Source organism: Hermetia illucens, chromosome 1, assembly GCF_905115235.1.
Source record: "Hermetia illucens chromosome 1, iHerIll2.2.curated.20191125, whole genome shotgun sequence".
Taxonomy (NCBI): Eukaryota; Metazoa; Arthropoda; class Insecta; order Diptera; family Stratiomyidae; genus Hermetia; species Hermetia illucens.
In genome coordinates this window covers 139161795-139185682 of record NC_051849.1, presented here as the reverse complement: position 1 = coordinate 139185682, position 23888 = coordinate 139161795, and the positions used below count along the sequence as shown (strand labels likewise).

Here is a 23888-nt window from a genome sequence, read left to right as displayed (position 1 = left end):
ATTACATTCTCTGTTTACGATACTCGAACTAAATAGGCTGCATAATTATTATATTATAGCTGGCGACTTGAATGCTAAGCATACCTCGTGGCTAAACGCCACAAAACAATCCCAGAGGGGTATTCCTCAAATCTTGGATAGAGCAATACCAGATAGAGTATAAATGCGAATTATATGGGTCAGAGAGTCCAACCTGGCCTAGGGCAAATTCCTATGTGGATTTGTGCATTGCTGACGCGCGCTTGAACTTTAATTTTAGGAATCCTCAACGGAAACTACAGACTCTTCCTTACGATAGCGACCATAACGCTATTCTTATGGTCTATTGAACAAGTCGTCCCTAAGATTAAACCTCGCAATAATATGGAAGGATATGAAACTGCAGCCATAAAACGGTTGAAAAAAGTGAAAAGCCTTCTGCTCACTCGCGTCAACAAAATCTATCGGAGATATGGGGACTATCATCATCCCATATTGGTTGAGTTCAAATCACTTCTAAAGATCGCGTGGGATCTTATCCGTCAACATTACGTAAATGAAGTGACCTTCCAATGGCGGGAGAAGTTAAAGGATATTTCACCAAGCGATTCAGATTCCAGGTTTACTAAGATAAATACGTTATTCCGGAAGAAGTCACGAGTAATTGTGCCGAGAATTAAAGTCGGTGGCAGCGAAATACAACACCTTATTAACTCAGCTATAGACACGAATAGTGTAACTGCTGATGTGCAAGGCAATTACATCGTGATGGATGATGCTCTGAAACTCGAACTTATAGGGGAGTACTTTGAATCGGTGCATCGGCCCAGAACGGACTTAGAGCCAACGCGACTTTCGGAAATTGTAGAACGAGATGTCCACAATTTCAAATATAGCCTGAACGGCACCACAGTTCTTCAATTTAGCCCTGCGTTGCAGGCTGATCTCATACCGAGTGATAATCTGCTTGATTACTTTGTCTCATGTGTAGAGTTAACTTCCATATTTAGAAGAGTAAACAATAAGAGATCATCCGGTATGGATGGCATTCCCAACGTGGTCCTCAGGCATTTACCAGACATTGCCATTCGTAATTATTGCATTTTGTTCAATAATTTATTGAACAATTCCTTCTTTCCAGGACAATGGAAGAAAGCCCAAGTATTCCCGATTTTAAAGACAGGGAAGGATTCATCCAGCCCTCAAAGCTACCGCCCAATCAGTTTGTTGCCTAACATCAGCAAGGTGTTTGAGGTTTTGGTATTGAAAGCCTTGAACGGGCATATCAAGAAGAAGGAATTATTGCCGAACGCGCAATTCGGATTTCGATCTGGACATTCGACAATACATGCAATAACGAAGGTAACGTCTGATATTTGCTGGCGAATTAACAATGGTGAGTGCGTAGGCGCTTGCCTTATAGACATGGAGAAAGCCTTTGATACCGTCTGGTTGGATGGACTGATTTGCAGGCTCCTGAAGAATGAGTTTCCCAGCCACCTCGTAACGATGATGTGTAGTATGCTGTATGGCAAGTGCTTTATCATTAAGGATGGAAATCTCACTACTAGCAGAGAATTTCATGTTCTGAATGGATTACAGCAAGAGACAGTGACTGCGCCTACACTTTTTGCAGTATTTGCCGGCGAATTACTAAATTCTTTCGATTTTAATAAATCTCCCAAAAGGTCGTTGGTTGCCTTTGCTGACGATTTGATAGCCTACACAGCACACAAGAAGGTAACTGAGGTGCAAGTTGAACTTCAGAAGATGTTCAATGATATAAGGGTCTTCACGAACAGTTGGCGGATGAAAATCAATGCGCAAAAGTGTGAAATGATTCTGTTTCGGAATTCCTTGGCGTATGCCAGTAGGAACTTGAAAAGGAATTGGAGAGATTTCCACATTGTCGCGAACGAGGATAGTTCTGAGCGTATTCCTCATAAGAAGTGCGTCTTGACGAGCGTCTCCAATTTAACGAGTACGTTAAAGCCGCGCTAGAAAGCGCTCGCAGGGCATTCATGTCTCTTCGAAGACTCTCTTATGCTCCACATCTTAGCCGGAAGGTTAAGATTATTTGCTATCTTACTTTGGTTAGACCGGTGCTCACCTACGGGTGTGCTAGCTGGTTTAATTTGAGTGCTAGCCAACTGGAGAAAATAAGGATTTTTGAAAGGAAATGTCTACCTGCTTGCACGGGGCTTAATAGGACTGCTTCGTCAAACTATGAGCACTATGTAACTAATGAAGTGATGTATGCAGCTGCTGCTGTGCCAAGAATCGACACAGTTATCGTCAGATTGATTCGGAATCATATAGTGCGATCTGCTTCGCATGGTTTCGCAGCCGGTCTACCCAAATGGTGGGTATTTTGAGAAAACTCTCACGACAGGCTTCATTCCTCCCGAAGCATTCATGTACCTTGACAGAAATGGTCTAATTCTTGATTCTGCCGGTGATCCGGTTATGTATCATATACATAGACGGACCACGGACAAAAGAATAGAGTACCCCCGAATTTGACAGTGGGGGTTCCGGGATGTAAATTGTTATTCGAAAATTTTGAGAATCCACAGTGGCCATTCGACTTAAGTTATTTTTGATATTTTAAAAGATTGTTTTTTATTGTTCATTTTTCCAATCTATATACTATTGTTACCTATTTCTTAAAAATAAAAATGATTTTAAAAAACAAAAAAAACAAAAACGCCTTGTAGACTGTAATTGTAAAAACTAAGAAAATCAGAGCATGCTTTTCGCGAAAACTTATTCTCGAAGGAATATAGACATACTTAGGTGCCATTACATTCTGCGCATCAAGGAAGAGATTGTGATTCCGAAAACTACCTGGCAAAAGGCGTCCACAATTTTAGCCTGAAAAATTAAATATGTACATATATCAGGAAACTCCGCCATGCTATTAACATACGAGTAGTATGCTAGTCCCAAGCCCAGGTAATGGAGGAGCGTTTGAGGCAACGTACTCTGTACTATCCTCAGTACAACAAAAATAAAATGCTGAGATCAGGGAAAGAGATGAATAGAGTATAGTTGGAGTTATTCCACTATGCTAAATCCTACCTGATCTCTCTTGGTGACAGGTCCCGCGACAGGCCGGACAAGAAAATGGATACCATACAATGTCGTTACAAACATAATGATCGGATTGAGTCACACGCCTCGAAAAAATGCTCGGGCGTCCACCTCAGTCGACGCGGCAGGACGGGTCCCGGTCTTATGGACAAATGGGCAAGGATTCTTGACGCATGGACGGCATCAAGACGTAAGCAAGTTAGTCCGAACAAAACGAACAACACAAATACGTGTCTGCACGCTAAATGTTGGTACCCTAACTGGAAAGACTGGGGAACTCGCAGACCTTCGGAAAAGGCGCATTGATATCTGCGCTCTGCAAGAAACCCGATAGTCTGGTGCCAAGAGCTGCGACATTGCACGCGAACGCGGTAAAACTGGTTACCTACCTTTCTATTTTGGTAACCCACACACTCAATATGTTGTCATTGCCATCTTAGAGGGTTTCCGTGATGCCATTAAAGAAGTCGAACGATTTGATGATCGGCTGATGAAGCTCAGCATTTTATCAGCTGATCGCACTATTCACTTCTTCACCGCGTACGCACCACAGACAGGTCGACCTGATGCCGAGAAAGATGCCTTCTGGCAACTTATCGATGAAAAGACTTTGCCTGCTGACGACTATATTATCATTGCCGGCGATCTTAATGGTCATGTGGGTGAAAAGGCAGACCGTAACAGGTGTCATGGGGGAAAGGCATTCGGTGCGCGCAATGAGGGTGACGAGTGTATAATCGATTTTGCAGACACCTATAACCTTGTACTTATGAATACATAACTTATCAAACGATTGTCTCATCTTCCTACATTTTATGGTGGGAGCAGTAAAACGCAAATCGACTATATTCTCATAAGACGCCAACATTTTACCACTGTCACTGATTGCAAAGTTGTTCCCTATGAGGCCATCGAACATCGGCCGTTGTTTGCGTCCTGCCATTTAAGCCACCAATAAAACAGCGTGAGCAACGCACTGGCCCGCGACGCATTAAATGGTGGCGATTTGGTGAGAAGAAAGAAGAAACGATCTTACTCACACGAATACTGACCATTACGGATGTGGAAGAATCGTGGAACCAACTGAAAGACACGATCCACAAAGCGGCCCCTGCAATCCTCGGGGTTACCAAGCCGGGTAAGGGGTACATCAACCGATATACTTGGCTTTGGAATGATGATGTTGAAATGAAGGTTCGTGCAAAGAAACGCCTCTAACACATGTTTCTTGACGATAAAACGCTGGTCAATTGGCAAATTTATAAGAATGCCAACTGAGAAGCAAAGAAAGCGGTCGCTGTCACCCGAGCGAATCATTACAAAAATTTTGACGATAAACTGGACACGATGTCGACATGCTAAAAGCCGTAACGAACGTACGTAGGATATCGAACATTTCTGCTGCGTTAATGACAAGAACGGTACTTTGCTTACCAACCGTCGATCCGCAACGGATAGATGGCGAGAATACTCCGAGCAAATTTCAACTGAAGAATTTGCTCATCCTCCATTTCAACAATCATTGCCGACATTTGCACCAGTTCCACCTGTTAGCGAAACTGGTGCTCAGAGGTGGCGGTGAGGAAGACGGGGCGGCATACCTGTCGGTCAAACCAAAACCAAGTGGCCGAGGATAACCTCCATAGTGGTGGCACCGGGAGACGCTGTACTCACTTTGGTTTGCCGGCCGTGATGCAGTAGGCGAATGCTCCAAAGGCCTAATCAGGGCGATCAGATCAGAGTCTGCACGGGGACTCATCTGAAGTGGCAAATTGGTCACGAAACCTTACCAGGGGTATACTGGTACCATGGGCACCGGGATAGCTCCTGGACTCTCACACTTCGGGTGAACTCCCGTTGTATGTGGGTACAGCTCGGTTATTTACGGTAGGCCCATAATGGGAGTTTCATGGTGGTTGTGGTCATGCTCAAGCGAGAAGAGACCTTTGGTCCTCGACGTGGTGTTGCGTTTCAACACGGGTGCCGTACTCTTTAGTTCGGTAGAGATTTAGGTAAATCTTGCATCCACCAGCATGAATGCTAAGCCATGCACTTGGTATACACTGGTACCTTGCTTGTCTCAGCGGGGCTCTGATTGTGGTCACAAAATCAATCTGTGTCTTAAGAGGACCGTAGGATTAAGTCTCCACGCCAGGTACCTACGTTAAGGACTTAACTGTCAGCGCAACTGAAGTCGAGGAGGCAATAGAACGAATGAAATCGAGGAAAGCCACAGGACTTGACGACATCGCATCTGAGCTCTGGAAAGCGAAGAGCTGGGACCCAACACTGTGGCTCAGTAAATTCTTTCATTGGATTATTCAGGAAGGAAGAAGACCATCTGACTGGCAAGAAAGTACCACACAATATGGAAAAAGAAAGGTAGTCCAGCAGAATGTTCAAATTACCGTCCAATCCGACTACTTTTCCATACCAAGAAGATTTTTGAACGCATTCTTGACAACCGTATTCACGGAATCGTTGAAATAACCGTGAATCAAACCGCCGTTACTCATGGAGAAACACCGTGAGAAGCATCGCCCTCTTTACATTGCATTTATGGATCTAGAGAAAGCGTTTGACAGTGTCCTACACGAACTCATCTGGTATGCTTTACGACAATTGCTCTACCACGATCCGAAAAGTAAAGTTTGAAGTATGGCGGATGTATCAAAACCACTTCGTGTCTCTGTTGGTGTTCATCAAGGAAGCGCCCTCTCACCACTCCTCCTTGTTCTTGTTATGGACACTGTCACACGGGATATCCAACGTCCAACGCCCTACACACTGCCTTGTACAGATGATGTTTTCCTAACATCTGATAGAAAAAATTTTCTCGAACAACTTGTCCAAAAATGGAATGATCGCCTCATACAACACGGTCTCAGATTGAATCTAAACAGAACTGAATTTTTGATCCCCATGAAACAGGTACACTCACTGTTAGCGGCAGGTCACTGAGCGATTTAAATATCTCGAACTGAGCGATTTAAATACTTCGGGTCAACGCTATCAGCCAATGGAGAACTGCACTATGAAATTGCTTCACGCATTAATACAACCTGGATGAAATGGCGTTCCACAACTGGTGTTCTTTGTGATCGAAGTATTAACGAACGTCTCAAATCTAAAATTTACCGCTATGTTGTCCGTCTCTATGGTTCTGAATGTTGGTCATAAAAGACAATGAACGGCGTCTTGCGGTAATGGAGACGAAGATGTTACGTTGGACTAGTGGCGTGACACGTTTTGATCTTATCCGAAATGCACCGATCGTGGAAAAGTTGTGAGAGAGGCGTCTTCGATGGTCACGTAATTCGTGCTAACGAGAATTCACTTGCCAAGATTGGTCTGAACATCGAAGTCGATGATAAACGACCAAGAAGGCAGACCTAAACAACGGTGGCTTGATACCCTAGATGGCGATTTAAAAGCCTCGAGATTGGACCCAGATCAGGCATTCAATAGAGCCAAATGGAGAAACCTATCACAACGAGCCGACCCCGCTTGTGAACGGGACAAAGGCTAAAGAAAAAGAAGAAGATATATCAGGAAACTGGAAACTAGACGTTTGAAGTATGAAGGGGTTTTGTATTTTTCATTTCTATGGTGCAATCTAATAAAACTCTCTAAGACCTTTTTCGAAAAAAATACTGTACATTTGCACTGAAACACCTCATGCCATTATATCTGGCGTCAAGAAACTTCAGTAGACCGGCAACTGGCAGTTGCTCGTTAAAACCGCGTTAAAAACGCTGAAAGGTTTTTTAACTATCCCAAAAGGAAACATGCGTTAGTGGACCGCCATCGCCCGATGAAATCTCGTTTCTTTGGAGTCTGGGTTAAATTTTGAGATTCATTTCAACGTGAGATAACATTTTTCAAACTTGAACTCCAATTTTAATTGATAATATATGACTGCCTTAGTATTTTGTGCCATTATTATTTAAATTCAAATCGAGCAGCAAGGAGGCAGTGGAGTAGGCAGAGAGTATTACAAGGAGGCACATGTCGAGGAAAGTTCTGTATAGTCGTGGTTTACTGACTGTATTTGAATGGAGGCTCACTGATACCTGGTCAACCCAGTGAGTTTCAAAGCAGAGTTTGCTAGGGTGCCATTTTGCTACCGATATTATTTCTTCTTGTTAAAGGTGATGTTCTTCAAACTGCCTTGCCCAGAAGATGTGGAGGAATTTAACTGACTACGAGATCTTTCCTCAAACAGATCTGCTTTCGCTACTCTATCTAAAATCTGGACTTACAATTATCTCAACACCGAGATAAAGTTCTGTGCTATTGTTCTTTCTGCGTTACCGTATGGGAGTAGCATATGAAAGGTGAATCCCACTGTTACCTAAACGCTCCAAGCTTTCGTCAACACCTGTCTGGGCCGTATCATCGCGGTACGCTAGCCTAACACTATTTCAAATAAAGATCTTGGTCGACGTGCAGGCCTACCACTCGTACGTGTGATGTGATTGCAAAGCGGAAGTGGCAGTAGTTCAATCACACATTAGGTCTACCTAATACACTATTCCACTCTCCAACATGATTGAGGAGTGGGTCGTCCCAATAGCACTTGGCACAGAACAGTAGAGGAGAAGTGCGGACGTCTCGGGAAGTCTTAGAGAAGAGCTGAAGCGCATTTCATTTAACCGTGAACGATAGCGCGTAGGTGCGATTGACGCGTAATACCGTACCAAATGGTAAGTGGGTGCCATATATATCCTAACAAAATGGCTGCCTCACTTCTGCGGAGCTGGTTCATGCAGTTGATAAATGAGGTATAGTATAAGTATGTAGAGACAAGTCGGGAAACCATAAGATGGATACTTCAAGTATGAAAGCTTTTGCGGACTTCCTATATAAAAACATTTAAGGGCACATTCGGCCCATTAGTACCAAGAATGTGATGTTTTGCATATATTAGGTCACAATATTCACTTTCGCGTGCTACTGACATTCAAAGTCTTAGAATTTGCACTGAAGCGACAATTTTGGCGTACTACACCTTTGTTAGAAATAGTGCGATTTTCAGGATCATGATTCATATTATACCCTATAATACTTTCATGATTGTAGGATGAACTTAAGGCGGGTTTCACAGATAACTGCAAAAAAATAATAGTGATATTCTATTATTAATCTTACTTGAACATATATCGGTATGGAGGGTAGTTCGGAGCCTAGGCACCGTATAGTGGTAGCTTCGTGATTTTTTTTTCAGATTTTTCGATTGGGTAGGTTCTAAGAATGAGTCCGCGAAAGAAAGGTCCATTTTTCAGCTCCCACCCTCCCCTTGTGTACATTGAATGTCAGAACTGAAACCAGCTTTAAAAAGTACTAATCGAGGCCTTCCATTTGATACCCCACATGGGTATGTTTGTTGAAAAATAATTTAGACAGATATTCTTTAAGTATTTTTCTACCAAAACAGTAAACAAGTAGGGATACCAGAGGCTCACGCTTCAGGTATAAAGGTTTTATATTCGTCTTGTGTGAGAAACTTCTGCCCACTTTTTTTCATCCGTTTATAGCTGGAAATCCAACATATTCCTTCATATTTTTCCAAACAGGAAAGTTGGAAAGTTTCACCCTATATGGTTGGATTTTTTTCAAACTTCACTTGTGCCTTATGTTATTCTTTATATTACTACTAAGATCTTCTAGGATGAGCTTAAGAGGGATTGCCGGTAAATTTCTAAAATATAGAAATATATTATTATTAACTTTCTCTGTGCAGATATCGGAACCGGATGTATTTTGAGACCTAGATTTCGTAGAGATGCTCCACTTTGTTTTTTTTTCAAATTTTTTTGTTCGATAGGTTCTGAGAATAAGACCTGCTTCACTTTTTGAGGCACACATTTTGATCCTTCACTCCTCTATGTTTCACCAAAGATCATTTTCGAAAAGTACTAAAGTCCATGACCATATTTTGTGATAAAAAATTTTACACCCTCCTTTCACATGTATGGGAAGCCCCCTAAAACTCAACACAAATTGTTGCCACTTGCTATATGTAAAGGGATTTACAGAGTACACCTTCTTATTTTGTGACAATTGGTTTAGCCGTTTTCAAGTAGATCGGGTATGACAGGCGGGCAAAAAACAAATAGCCAACGGCGAGCAATACTTTTGTTCCTCAATTAGAAGTTGTCAACCGATGGTTTGGTGCCAAAAGCTGCGACATTGAACGCGAAGGCAGTAAAAATGGCTATTTTGCTAGCCCACACACTCCATATGGTGTTGGCATTGCCATCTCAGAGGGTTTCTTGATGCCACTAAAGAAGTCGAACGATTTGATGATCAGCTCAAGAAGCTCACCATTATATCAGTGATCGCACTATTCACTTCTTCACTGCGTACGCACCAGAGATAGGTCGACCTGATGCCGAGAAAGATGCCTTCTGGCAACTTCTCGATCAAAAAGACTTGTCACGTGCCTGCTGACGACTTTATTATCATTGTGAAGCCACCGATAAAACAGCGTCATGAACGCACTGGCCCGCGACGCATTAAATGGTGGCGACTTGGTGACAAGGAAGAAGAAACGATCTTACTTCCACGATTACTGACCATTACGGATGTGGAACAGTCGTGGAACCAACTGAAAGACACGATCCACAAAGCGGCCTTTGCAACCCCCAGGGTCACCAAGCCGGGTAAGCGGTACATTAACCGAGATACTTGGCTTTGGAATGATGATGTTGAAACGAAGATCCGTGAAAAGAAACGCCTCTACTACAAATTTCTCGACGATAAAACGCCTGCTAATTGACAAATTTATAAGAATGCCAACCGAGAAACAAAAAAAGCGGTCGCTGTCACCCGAGCGTGTCATTACAAAAATCTTTACGATAAACTGGACACTCGGGATAGCGAGAGAGATCTGTATCGACTTACTAAAAGCCGTAACGAACGTACACACGATATCGAACACTTCTGTTGCGGAGTAGTAGTAGTAAGAGGATGATCAGACCCGAAGAGGATGATCAGACCCGAGTCTGCAAGGGACTCACCTGAAGTGGCTCTGCCACGAAGCCTCACCGGAGGTTATCTGGTACCATGGGAACCGCGGTTGCCCTCTGAGAGCATATGCTCCAGGAGAATTCCTGGAAGATGTGTTCTCGGCCCAGTTATTTGCGGTTGGCCCCCTAGTGGGACCACCATGAAGGTGGTTGTGCTAATGCCTACATCGCGGGCAGAGCTCCTCGGAGCTCGAGCATGGAGTTGCGCTGTACAACTCGGGTGCCGTACCCCTTAGTTACGGCAGAGGTGTTAGATAGGCCTCGCATCCACTGGTATGAAGGCTGAGCCTGCACTCAGTATAAACCAGGACCGCTGTGCTTGCATGGCGGGGCTCTAATTGTGGTCCCAAAATCAATCCGTGTCCGAAGAGGACCGTGGGATTATGCCTTCACGGCAGGTACTCACGTTAAACCCCTCAGGACTTTCATGCCAGCGTAACAGAAGTCGAGGAGGCAATGAAACGAATGAATCGAAGAGCTGGGACCCAACACTGCGGCTCAGTGAAAATTTTTAATCGGGTTATTCAGCGGGTTTTGCGTATTTCTTTCATAAAGAAATTTGAGTGTGCATTTGTCCCATTAGCATGTACCACGTAAAATATACATATATTATGTGTATCACTTCCAAGAGATATTGACATTCATAGTCTTGAATTTGCAGAGGAGCAACAGTTTTGACCTAGTATAACTTTGTTAGTAATAGTGCGATTTTCACCAAATTTGGCAGGATCATGCTTTATGCTATAGTCTACATTGCTATAAAATTTTGTGATTCAAGAGTGAACTTAATGGGGGTTTTCCTGTCAATTACTAAAAATTATAGTAATTTACTATTATTAACTTTATTTGAGAGTATGGAGAGTATTTCGTAACCTAGGCACCATATAGTGACAGCCCCCTGATTTTTTTCAGATTTTTCGGTTGAGTAGTTTCTGAAAATGGGTTTGTTAAAAAATTATCACTTTCAACCCGCCGCACTCCTCACATTTTCAACAAATGTCAAAAGTACTAACCGAGACCTTTAATTTGATACCCCACATGACTATATTTGATGAAAAAAAAATGTTTACACTCCTTTTGTCTGTATGAGGCCACCCCCTTTAAATGTAACTCACTATATGCGTGAGCCTTCATAGTTCCCAACTTTCTACCAAATTTGGCGCCAATCGCTACAACCGTCTCTGAGAAAAATGCGTGTGATGGACAGACAGACAGTAAACTGATTTTAAAAGGGTTTTGCATTTACACAAACCCTTAAAAAGAAAGGTAGTCCAGCAGAATGTTCAAATAACCGTCCGATCTGGTTACTTTCCCATATCGTGAAGATTTTTGAACGCATTTTTGACAACCGTATCCGCGAAATCGTTTAAATAACCGTGAATCAAGTCAGATTTGTCTAGAACTGAGGAATTACTAACGCAATACACACTGCCCGATTACCAATGGGGACACACCGGGAGAAGCAGCGACCTCTTTTCATTTCTGGATCTAGAGAAAGCGTTTGACCGTGTACCACACGAACTCATCTGGTATTCTTTACGACAACACTTAGTGCCAGAAGAACTCGTGCGCTGGGTTCAATTGCTCTATCACGATCCGAAAAGCAAAGTTCGAAGTATGGCGGTTATATCAAAACCGCTTCGTGTCTCTCACCACTCCTTTTTGTTCTTGTTATGGAGTCCAGTGCCCTACACACTGCTTTATGCAGATGATGTTTTCCTAGCATCTAATAGCAAAAATGATCTCGAGCAACTTGTCCAAAAATGGAATGATGGCCTCATGCAACACGGTCTCAAATTGAATCTAATCAAAACTGAATTTTAGACGACCGATCCCCATAAAACAGGGACAATCACTATCAGCGGCAGTGATCTGCCCAGAACTGAGCGATTTAAATACCTCGGATCAACGTTATCAACCAACGGAGAACTGCGTTATGAAATTGCTTGACACATTAACGCAACCTGGATGAAGTGGAGTTCCACAATTGGTGTTCTTTGAGATCGACGTATCAACGAACGTCTCAAATCTAAAATTTAATGCAATGTCGTTCGTCCTGTCGCCTTCTATGGTTCTGAGTGTTGGTCAACTCTAAAAGGCAATGAACGGCCTCTTGCGGTAATGGAGACGAAGATGTTACGTTGGTCTAGTGGCGTGAAAACCAAAAGGCAGGCCGAAACAACGGTGGTTTGATACGCTGGATGGGGATTTCAAAGCCACCAGATTGCACCCAGATCAGGCATTCGATAGAGCCGATCATCACGACGAGCCGACCCCGCTTGTGAACGGGATAAAGGTTACAGAAAAAGAAGAAGAACACTACAAACAAGTGATTTCAGCCGGATGGTATCATATCCAACACGACATGCAATACAATTAGTTTCTTGAAAGAAACATTTGACGAAGGATTAATTTCACGAATTGAACCTGCTAGCTCGACCGTGCAATTGTATTTTTTTCTCTGGAATGTTGAGCATTTAGAGACCAACAGTGGACATGTTGTTGCCGAAATGTAGCCTAATGTATTGCAATGAGTGTGTGAAAATTGGTTTTCCTGATGGCAGCATGTTCACCTCAGTCGCGGTGAGGGCATGCCCGGAATCCTATTCAAAGATCAATGCTATCAAATTATCTGTCGAATAACGCCAATTCTAGGACATTAAGAACATTTTTCCGTGTTTGATTCCGATTTAAAATTCTCCGCCTCTAAAAAACCAACTTATAAAAAATAAAGGACTTTGTATGTCATTAACTGTTACTTTCCATCAGAAGCATTAGGCCCTCTTTCACTCGGTTTGATATTTCTATTTTTCCGTGGGATAATTGGAACCAATGCCGACTTTCGGTGACCACCTCAAAATAAACAAGTCAATGCGATTATTTTCGTAAAAAAAGGACGATTATGCGAAGGTTTCGAAAAGCTACTCGTAAACAAAACTTTCGAATATCCGGAATAAAATTTGGCGATTTGTATACGCTTTTAAAAGCAGGAAGGGCATGCATATGAGCTGATGTAGTTTGATATCCTTTTATCCAATTAAAATATAATTAAAACGATTTTATAATCCCCAACAATCCCTGCATGAAATTTGTTTCAAACGGCTCAACACTTCTATCTCATAAAACACCTGATTGCCCGAAAACGGCGCCTTTTTGCAATCCCGACTAAATTGTCCTGTATCCTGTTTCCCTGTTAACGTCTGTTAGCGTAGTCACTCCATTAAAACACATTTAGAGGCTCATAAAAGTTAACTGTCATGTGCACATCCCCGACACATGTTGTGATGTAAATTGTTGTGTACTTTGCAGACTAGGAGCAGGACTGGGCGACTACTCTGAGATACTTTACTTACCTCGACGTTTATGCCGCTATGCGGGAAGACTTTCATTGGGGGAGTCTGACGGGGTGTGTAGCGATAGAACTCGCGTCTACCTTTGTACCACTTCACCGAGTACAGGGTGTCGTTCTGCAAGTCATAATAGCAGCTAAGTGTCGCATTATCGCCCCGCTTAACGGTCCTCGGCACAATTACGCGGACGTCCTTAAGAGCAGTCGCTAAATCTGAAAAGATACGAATAAGACAAAAATTCAAACATAAAAATTACTGGAATATTACTATTGGAAAAGACGTTTTTCGTATCTAGTCCAAAGGAAGAGAAACTTAATTTTGGTTTACGGAGCTCTAATGGAATACACTTAGCCATAGCAAACGGCGGTTTTACGAGGTGTATGACCGCAGCAATATATATCTCCACATACTGTGTGACTTGTAAAGACTAACGCTTTTAGCGTTCGAGCACCTCATGCAGGGGATAATTTTGATAGTTATAAAACATATCTTGTGAGATATCAATATATTTTGAGTGTAAAACAGAGAAGGGACAGGACTAGTCAGCTGCGACTTAGGAACGAAATAGTCATATGAAAACCTTTCCATAGATTTTAGGTTTTGCATACAAAGTCCTAGGTCACAACATAAAACTAAATGCGTCATTTTGAGGAAATGAGGTAAATAGTCTGGTAATTTACCAACAAACAGCTTATATACCTTCTCCGTCGTATTTTGGAGGCTGTATCCCAAAACCCCAAGAGGCAGGCTTCCTAATTCCACCCACAGTGGAAATTGCACGGATTCGCAATAGTAATAAAGCAACCATAGGAAGAACTTCAGCATAACTGGGATTATTCTATCATGGCGGATTTCTAATTGACCTGACCTTGCAAATCTAACACTAAGAACTCTATTGAAGCATTCAAAGCACATTCCTAGTACAGACCAAGCACTATTGAATCCCTTATGGAACAAGGTGTAATATATGTAAATAATTGTAATTGCCCCCTACAAGGTGAAATAATACTGGAATCATGGATGCCCGAGTGCACACAATATTGCAGGTTGATTAGTCGCCTAATGACAGTTTGGGGTCATTTTTAAGCTTCTGTGTAAAGCAAAACCTCACGTGGTGGATAGGTGGGAACTATGAAATGTCACGCATACAATGAGTGACATAAATTTACGCGGAGTCTTAAGGACGGGCTCCATACATGCAAAGGGGTGTAATTTTTTTTCAACTAATGTATTCATGTGGGGTATCAAAGATCTCGATTAGTGCTTTTCAAAACTATTAGTTTGGAGTAGGTTTCAAAATGCGCGAGTAAAGAGGCAAAATATGCACACTTAAAGTGAGACAGGACTCATTTTCGCAAACTATTCAACGCAAAAGTCTGGATAAAATGAGGGTGGTGGGCTTATATGAAATCTAGACCTCAAAATATGTCCCATTCCGATATCTTCTCAAATGAGCTAACTAAAAGTATAATACCAACTTTTTGAAGTTACCCGAAAAACCCTCTTACGTTCATCTCAGGAGTACTAAATTTTGCAACAGCATAGAGGACAGTATCGCACTGCAGCTTACGTCATGCAAATAAGATGCTGACGTCATAATTAACAAGAATAATTGTCATTCGAATGAAATATTAAAATGTCATTCCTGAAGAATCTACTTCTCCCCAGTCCTTTTTAAGATTTTTTATGAAAAAAAACCTTATTAGAATCGATTCGATGTCTCTCTGTTTGTCCGTCTTTCTGTCTGTCTATCTATCCGTCTACCACACCCGATTTATTCGAAAACGGCTGGACTGATTGTCACGAAAATTGATGAGAACATGTGGTCTGGTGTTCGGTTTACATACAGCAAGTAAGGGGGCTCCCCATACATGACCATGTGGGGGGTATCAAATGAAAGGGCTCAGTGCTTTTCGAAACTGGTCCCATATTTGATATCCGGTGAAACGTAGTAGAGTGAGGGCTCAAAATATGACCCCCAAAAAGTGCAACAGGTTTCGTTCTCAGAACCTATCCAAACGAAAAATCTGAAAAAAGTCACAAAGGTTCTGATATCTGCACAAATAAAGTTAATAATAGTATATTACCACACTTTGGAAATTGAGCCGGAAACCCCCCTTAAGTTCATGCTAGAACTATAAAATTGGCACTTGTAAAAGGGATAACATAAAGCATAATTTTGGGAAGTTTAAAGGAAATTAAACTATTATTAACAAAGTTATAGAAGTTGAAACTTTTACCTCCCTCGACGATTACCTACTTTATCGTTATGAGGGAGCTCAATAAGGAAGATCCTCCAGGAAACGGGAGGTGACACCTGAAGCCAAGTGGTGATCAAAACCCCAAACCAAGGTGTGACTACCGTGCCGAGGGCTGAATGATCACAGGGATTAAGATGTGGCCGTAAACGTTGGACTCTGGGTACCAGGCGACCCCCAGTTTCAACTACCCTTGTCTTGGCAAAAAGGGGCCCTGCCGAGATCGACCTACTTTCCCCGATAAAACTGAGACAATAGCAGCCAATTATGAAAAAATAAAAAAACAAAAACATAAACCTATTAAACAAACACAATTAAACCTCGACCGTGACGATCCAACCCCGAGTAAAGGGGCAACCCTAAGCCCATCGATGGAAAACCTGAGTCTAGACTCAGATTTTCTACTTACTCAGGTGGGAACCAATCTAATTGGAACCCAGTCCTTAATGGACGAGTCAAAGCAGGCCCCTTCTGTCAGCACTCCTGACTAGAGGCTCCAATCGGCGCCACCTGCTGAGGTTAAAGTCTTGCCCATGGGTAAGCACCTGTCCACGCATAGCAAACAACCTTCGGGCAAACCACCTTCGGGCAAATCACAACCCAAGAGCTGTGCCAAGGTTGAGGGAAAAGGATCGTTCGGGGAACCTACGACTAAGGGGAAACGGAAGCAGCTGTGGTCCTCGGACGATCCTAACTCTACGACACAAGAGGCAGCAAAGAGGGCTCGGCCGGTAGGTGTATACCGTAAAATGTTACGGCGAAACTTTGCCAACGAAGACACGAACGAGTGACTCAAGCAGCACTATTACTCCCTCAACGATGTGTGGGAGGGTGCGCGACTAACGTTGAGCTACCATCAGTTAAAAATTGCTTCTTCTGCCTTTCAGAAGAAGAGCGGAATGGTGCAGGGGTTCTGGAACAACTTGGTGTGCAGAATAACATCAACACTTCCACCTCGATGTTGCTAGGCAGCAAAACAGGAGAGAGACACCAGAAGGGAACTTTTCTCACTATCGGCGTTCCCGAACCCGATGTTAAGAAGGTTCTAATAGCTAATTTATCTATCCTAAAACGAGAAGGGGTTGATTTAGTTTTCTTAAAGAGTTTTTTAAAACAATGGGGAATAACAATTACCCAGATCTGAATTCAACCTAGTGTCAACCGGTTGTTTGCTAATGAACCAGCATTCATAAGCATCCAGCTGGTTAATCTTTCTTACCTGCCTTAGAACCTTCAAATCCTCGGCGCTTACTTTATGGCCGCATTCCAGCATATGTTTTGCCACCATAGATTTAGTAGGTTTTCGGGAGTACTTGACAGCCAGCTCTGCCTCCTTCATGTGCTCCCTAAATCTGGTAGTTACCAATCTTTTTGTTTGCCCGATATACACCTTCGGACAATCTGAGCAGGCGATTTTATAAATGCCGCTCATCTCCTCTACCGTTTTTCGGTCTTTTTCCCCAGCCAGCTAGGATTTTAGCTGGTAGATACGGCTTGATCCTACCAGCTGTAGGCCAAACCTTTTCAATGTCCTTTGCATGTGTTTGGACAGATTTGAGAAGGTGACACTTAATCGTTTTTGAGCTATATAGTGTAGTGAGATTACTACGTTCTAACCTTCGTGTGTGTTTCCTAATCATTGTGTCTATGGTGGCGCTGGTGTACCCGTTCTTCTTAGCCGTGTCCATGATGTAGAGTTTTTCGCTCGGTAGTCTTCCTCTGTGAGAGGAATTGTTAGGAGGCGGTGGATCATAGTGCCATAAGCAGCCATTTTGTGCGGGTAGCTGTGAAATTTCACTCAGATGGGTTATTTACGTTTACAGAACGGGTGGTACACAGAAAGCGATGAAGAAACGGCTTGAAGTGCACTTCCGAGGCAGTATCAAAAATCTAATCTCGGGGCCAACAGGTGCATACAGCAGCATGCAAAGTAGTATCACTGGAGCGAGTAAAATGGGCATCTAACTCGTTCCATAGATACAAGTCTGCAGGTCCGGATGGCATCATTCCTGCGCTGGTAATAGAGGGAATGGAAGGCCTGGGTCTACATATTCGGAGTATATATCGCGCATGCCTAGCAAACGCTTATGTTCCAATTAAGTGGCGTGATGTGAAGGTGTTATTCATTCCCAAACCAGGGAAACCCACCTAAACAGACGCAAAAAGCTTCCAACCGAACAGTCTAACGTCCTTTCTACTAAAAGGACTAGAAAGACTAGTAGATCGGTTCATAAGGGATACACACATTCCTAAGTGACCACTTCATCATAGGCGGCACGCCTACTAGAAAGGCAAATCCACGAAGACAGCACTCCATGACCTTACGGCAAAAATTGAAAAGGCGATGTCCCAGAAAGAATACGCCTTAGGCGCATTTATGGACATCGAAAGTGCCTTCAATTATCCCTCATTCGCGGCAATTTGTGATGCGGCAAGACAGCATGGAATCGAACCGTCACTAATCAGTTGGATCCTTCACATGCTAGAGTGGAGAAAAATCCACATATCGATCAGCCAGAAGTCTATTGAAGCAGGATGTTTCAGGGGCTGCCCACAGGGAGGGGTTCTCTCTCTACTGTTATGGCTGTGGCTCCTGGAGGACAAAAAAGTCTTCGCGCAAGCATTTGCGGACGACCTAGCCGTAATAATTGCCGGCAAATTTACGGACATAGTATGTATGCAGGTGATTGAACATCAGATGAGCCCAATACTAGCAACGCAAAAAGGACGAGACTACGCACAGGCTAACTATTATATTATGTTGGTTCCTTACGGGACATGGTAGTTGCTACAGGCATTATCTGCATCGCTTTGGGTTGAATGATTTACCGAATTATGCTAGATGCATCGGCATACCGGGGGATCCAGAGCAGTTCGATTGAGAGGAGGAATTTGTATCAAGCGCTGGGCAAGAGCGTGAGCCCGGAAAGTTGTAAAGACATAGAAGGAGTTTTTGAAGGAAGAAAGAAGCGTGAAAGCAGAAAGGAGCAGAAGCACGACTGCTTAAAGGCAAACCCATTCCGCAAAGTAATGCCCAAATGGTGATCCTGGATCTGGTGGGCCGAGAGTGGTTGTTAGTAGGTGTGAATCCCCGCTCGCGCGGCTGAGCTGGAGCGGATGTGTCCTTCTATGATTTTATGGGTCCGTGTACCAATAAAGAAAAAACAAACAAGAATTAAGGTTCCTTACGTACGCAAGTCTTCATATGATCTTTCCATGGTGGCTGCTACATATATTCTATGTACTAACGGGGTTTGAATTCGGTTCAGAAAAACTCATGTATCTAACGAAACCGACAGAGCTTCTGGACAGGTTTTAGGCAGGTGCATGAACTGGAGTAACAATTTTTACTTTGCGCACATTGTAATACAGCTTGAAGCCAAAGTGGAACTGAATACTAGACCATAGCTAAAGTTGCGAGGATGAGGTACTAAGCTAAAATTCGGTTTGACTTAAGACCTTTTCTCCAATGGCTGGCTACCCATGATGGATCATGCATGAAATATATTTTAAAATAGAAAAGACGATAGCACCGGAAGTAATTCCATCTTCGGAAGACCAACTACTTGCTTCCGATAGTCAAAACGCAGCAGACGTCGACATCTTGCACAAGCTGCAATATCGTCACGAAACTTACACGAACTTCAGAGTTGAATCTTCAGAAACTCTCTTAGAAGTACACCATCCGGGAGAACAGGTGATAGGTGTGAGAGGGAAAGAATTGGCGGTTTCTGGAAACCTTTCAATACAATTGAGGATTGTTGCAAGGGGATCGGAGTCTGTTATCAGTATAAAAGCAAGAAGATATTCAGAAATATTGTGGGCACTTTGACTGGTCAAAATTCACTAGCTTGACATGCATATATTCACAATAGGAAATTTTTCAAGATGATTCGTGTTTATCCTGTAATGAGGAAGTGGAATCATTCGCAGCAGATAGCGTCACATTCACTAACGGAAATTCTATGGAATCTGTAACAATTTGTAAGACGAGACGTCGAATACAATGGACCACTAACGGCTAAATGCTCGGAAGCTATGCGTTTCTCTCATCCCATACACAAGCACATGCGCCCACACAGGTCAGACCTATCCCATATTTTGACTCATGTTTTAATAACATCCGGAAGAGCTAACTTTTAGAAGATTGTGATGCCAGCACAATTCATTCCCTTCTAGTTGGTCGGGAGTTCAAAACCGACTTTCTTTTTGATTTTATTATTAGTACCAGTCCACATGTTTGTAATTAGAGCAGCTCGAAAAATTGTGATGCTTAGGACGAAATCGTTAACCAGCTACCAATGGGAATTTGCTACAGAATTCCCAAGGGCGAGTGGTGCAATGGCGAAATAAGATTAGCCGCTCTTCAATCCTCGGATCCAAACATGCGACCGACGCATCAGACCACCAGCCTCCCTCGATTCGTGTTGCACATATACCAGACAGGCATCACGATGGACGTAACTTGACGATAAGTCCTGACCCTTTAACTATTACGGCCATAACGACAGATTCGGACCTGACTATCTGTATGATTGTAACGCATCGGTGTAAGGACATTTAAAGTTTTGTTGAATGACACGTGAGGGATCGAAATGTTTAAAGAGCTCACTTGTCCCCAGCTAGCAAAGAGCCAAACAAGCGAGTGTCGACGGAACACTTCGGTTAAGCTTCAATATGTGCGAGCGGACTTTCAGCGTTTATCAAATTTGGAGGGTTTCCTTTCATTTTATCATTACAGTGGAAGACCAGAAGTACGTTGCATTGTTAAGATACAGCCTTTTTCACCGAGTTGGAGTGGGAGTTTCTTAAATACATACAACAAATCCGAATCATACAGTCTTCTAGGATAGTGTTTTCCTGGCGAACATACTAGTGATATGGAAGACTTATCGGAGGTAAACGTTGGCTCGGCTCCCAAACGAGCTCGCATCAAAACCTTTGCATTGACGGAGTCGTTCTCCAAGTTAAAGAACTAAATGTTGTACGCAGTCGCGTAAAGTGTCTCCCTTTTGGTTCCCGGACACAGAAATATAAATTCGTAGGAGTGAACCACTGAATAGCTGCTGTCACCAGTGGGATCTATTTACACTTCTGTTAGTTGTTGACTTCATATGACACAGCCTTACTGCCGTTGTTAAGTCGATTGGCCCTCTTAAGCACTGCAGTTTAGAATCCAGACAAACGCGAATATGTACATAATTACGGTTACATGCAGACAGCACTGCTACACTCGACATATATTATAACAGGCGCTTATACGCCCAAGAAAGCCTTCATTTCATTTTTTTTTCGTGGGTAGCGTATTCTTTGAGCTCTTAACTGGGAGTGTCTTTTGCTCCAGGCGCCGTTGACTCAATATTTAGTATCTAAAATTGATAGACCAGTAGCTTACTCCTAACTACAATTTTATTTTATTGTGTATATATATATATTTCGGGAGCACTCCCTTACTCCCTTCATCAGTACAAAGCTTAAGTAGCAACTTACTCCAAAGCTTAAGTAGCTTTGTACTGATGAAGGGAGTAAGTTGCTCCCGAAATATCTATACACACAATAAAATAAAATTGTAGTTTGGAGTAAGCCACTGGTCTATCAATTTTAGACTTAACTACAAATAGAACGCAATATCTAACCTCTTAGATTTAGTATCTGTCAACTACTATGAAACTCCAACATAGTTTTTAAGGGGGTCATCCCGTGTGAAGGCCATTTTTTTGGCTTCTTTTATCAATTTTTTGTGAAGAACTGGAGCAAAATGCAAATACGAATTTTTCATAGATTTATTAATATTATATCTTGAGCGTGCATAGTAATTTTTCCAGCCCGATCAAATAGTTCATTATTGAAGTACCGAGCAATTTATACACCCATCTCCAAAAAAATGTGTTTTTCTGTTGCCACGCTAGAGGGCGCTGCGGTCATCTTAGAGAAAAAAAGTAAACGGCATTTTAACGTACAGACTTAACTACAGTCTGCAAACTAGGATTATTAAAAAATATTAAAAACTAAATTTTTGGTGCCGTGTTAAACTTTTTTTTTTGAATTTTGGGGCTTCTTCAATGAATAAAAAAAAAACTACTGAATGAATCGCAATTATTCTAGTTTGCGGACCGTAGAAATAAGTTCGGAATAAGTCGTCAAAATTCCAAAGAATTTCGTTGCGTAGATTTTGGGCTATGGTGGCAGCTGATTTTCAACATGCGGTTTCGAAAAAAACGCATTTAAAAAGAAGAATGCGATTTTTGGCCATAAAACCTTAACTGACCATTAATCTGCTATACCTAATCCATAAACCTTAGATTGCTTCAAGAAACACATGTACGACCTTGGCTTCAATTCTTGTCCTTTCAGCAAAGTCATTCGAACGTCATTCGGACTGATAAATACGAGTTTTATTACGACGATCGACATAAATCTAGCATGTGACTTATCACGTGTTTAACACTATAATTTCCGAATGACTCCGAATATCAAAAATCACTTTGCCCATATATTCTACACTATATTTAGATACAATTTCTCCTGAGGAATTAAAGCTCCACAGACTACTGTGATACAATGACTTGTTCTTGCAATGGATTTATTTTTCAATTGCCACCTTAAATCAGACTCGGCCTCATCTTGACGTTTGTGATAATTTCGTTATAGCTTCAGCAATAGTTCCACAAATCGTTGGTAAAAATATATTCCTCTAATTTTATTTCTAAATGAAATCTTTCAAAGGACCGAAATTAGGTATCATCTCGGTTTAAATTCAAATCAAATCCGCAATTTAACCTCAGCATTCTTGGTACGATTTTTCTAGCACGTAACAGGGCTAAACTTATCCCAAACAAAATTCGTATTTTCAATAAATCTTTTTCTAGAATTAACATAAAGTTTCGAAGGAAAATTGTTCAATTTATTCATGCACAAATACATGTGGGTAGGAATGGATGCAGAAGAAAAACTCATGTTACATGAGAATATGTCTTTATAAGGTATCTATGCATATCGAATATCATTATCAGATACAGTGGAATTGTATCTAGTACTATTGAATAAGAGGAACAAAATAAAGATTGCACAGTGTTCGAAATCTAGACCGATATCTGCATTCAATGCGCCCTTTTAATATTATTCTTAATTGGTAAATAATCCGGGGATTTATATTCAATTTGCGTGGAATCTTTGCTTTTGTAGTCTGCGATCTCCACCAAAGACGGTGTCAAGTTCGTTTAGAAGAGAGGAACAGGAAAGCCACCCCCATAAGTAGTCCAGAATCATTTAGTCACCTCATTGCAGTAGGTAGTAAGAATTGAACGTTAGTGGAAGGTTGACGTTGACGAATATGAGTGAGACTTTTTGGGTGGCCAAATAAGACGATGAAACTTTAAAAAGCATTACCTCCCAGCCAGCACTCAATTCCTGTAGTTCTTGCGACAGCAATGATGAATCTGATATCGAAGGCACGCTCGCGGGTTTGGAGCCCCCGTATCGGAGATTCCAGTAGTGAGCCAAATTTCGATGTTTCTCGACTGTAGTGTGTAGATTATGAATAACTTCACAGTGGCATCTAATGCTGTAGCTGACATAATGGAAAAGACAATCTCTTCAAACACAATTGAGTCTGGAAATACCACAACTGGGTTAGCGGAGGAGCAACTAAGAGAGATAAATGGCATGCCTTCTGTGAGAGAGACGATACAAATGTATATTAAAACTGTGATTCCGACTCTTAAGAAGTCTTTTCGAAAGGTAATGAAGATTTTGAAAGTTGTCTATGCAGGACTCCAGGAGTTATCGGCAGGGAGCCACCAAAACAAAGAAACGCTGCGGTACTACTAAATTTAACGTTATTTAAATGGTTCGTGAAAATACGGAGGTGTAAAATGTTAAACTACCGGCTCCTAAAAAATATCGGAATAATGCCGACGTGGACAACAGAAAATAGATCAATCCCATTTCAGTGGAGTTCCCGTCAAAACGAAATAGTTCGAAGGAGCACGGCTAGGCGGACAAAGAACTTAATAGCCATCAAGCAAAAACGAAAAGGTAATAAAAAGAAACCTGGGAACAGTTTGCTTTCCTGTGGTGGATATCTCATAGAAAGTTAAAGCCAATTCCCAATTCGGGCAGATGGGGGCTGCCGACGGTAGAATAAGAAGGATGGCCTACTTTTCTAACTGAAAGCG

The 23888-nt window shown here is 42.1% G+C and overlaps 1 protein-coding gene across 1 annotated transcript in view; it reads right to left on the bottom strand.

The window, feature by feature from the left end:
• LOC119661409 overlaps positions 1 to 23888 on the bottom strand; it is a 178333-nt gene that overhangs the window by 65863 nt on the left and 88582 nt on the right. The window contains exon 2 of the mRNA XM_038070743.1: positions 13457 to 13665. Within this exon, the coding sequence (XP_037926671.1) occupies positions 13457 to 13665 (209 nt within the window). The remainder of the gene's footprint in view (positions 1 to 13456; positions 13666 to 23888) is intronic.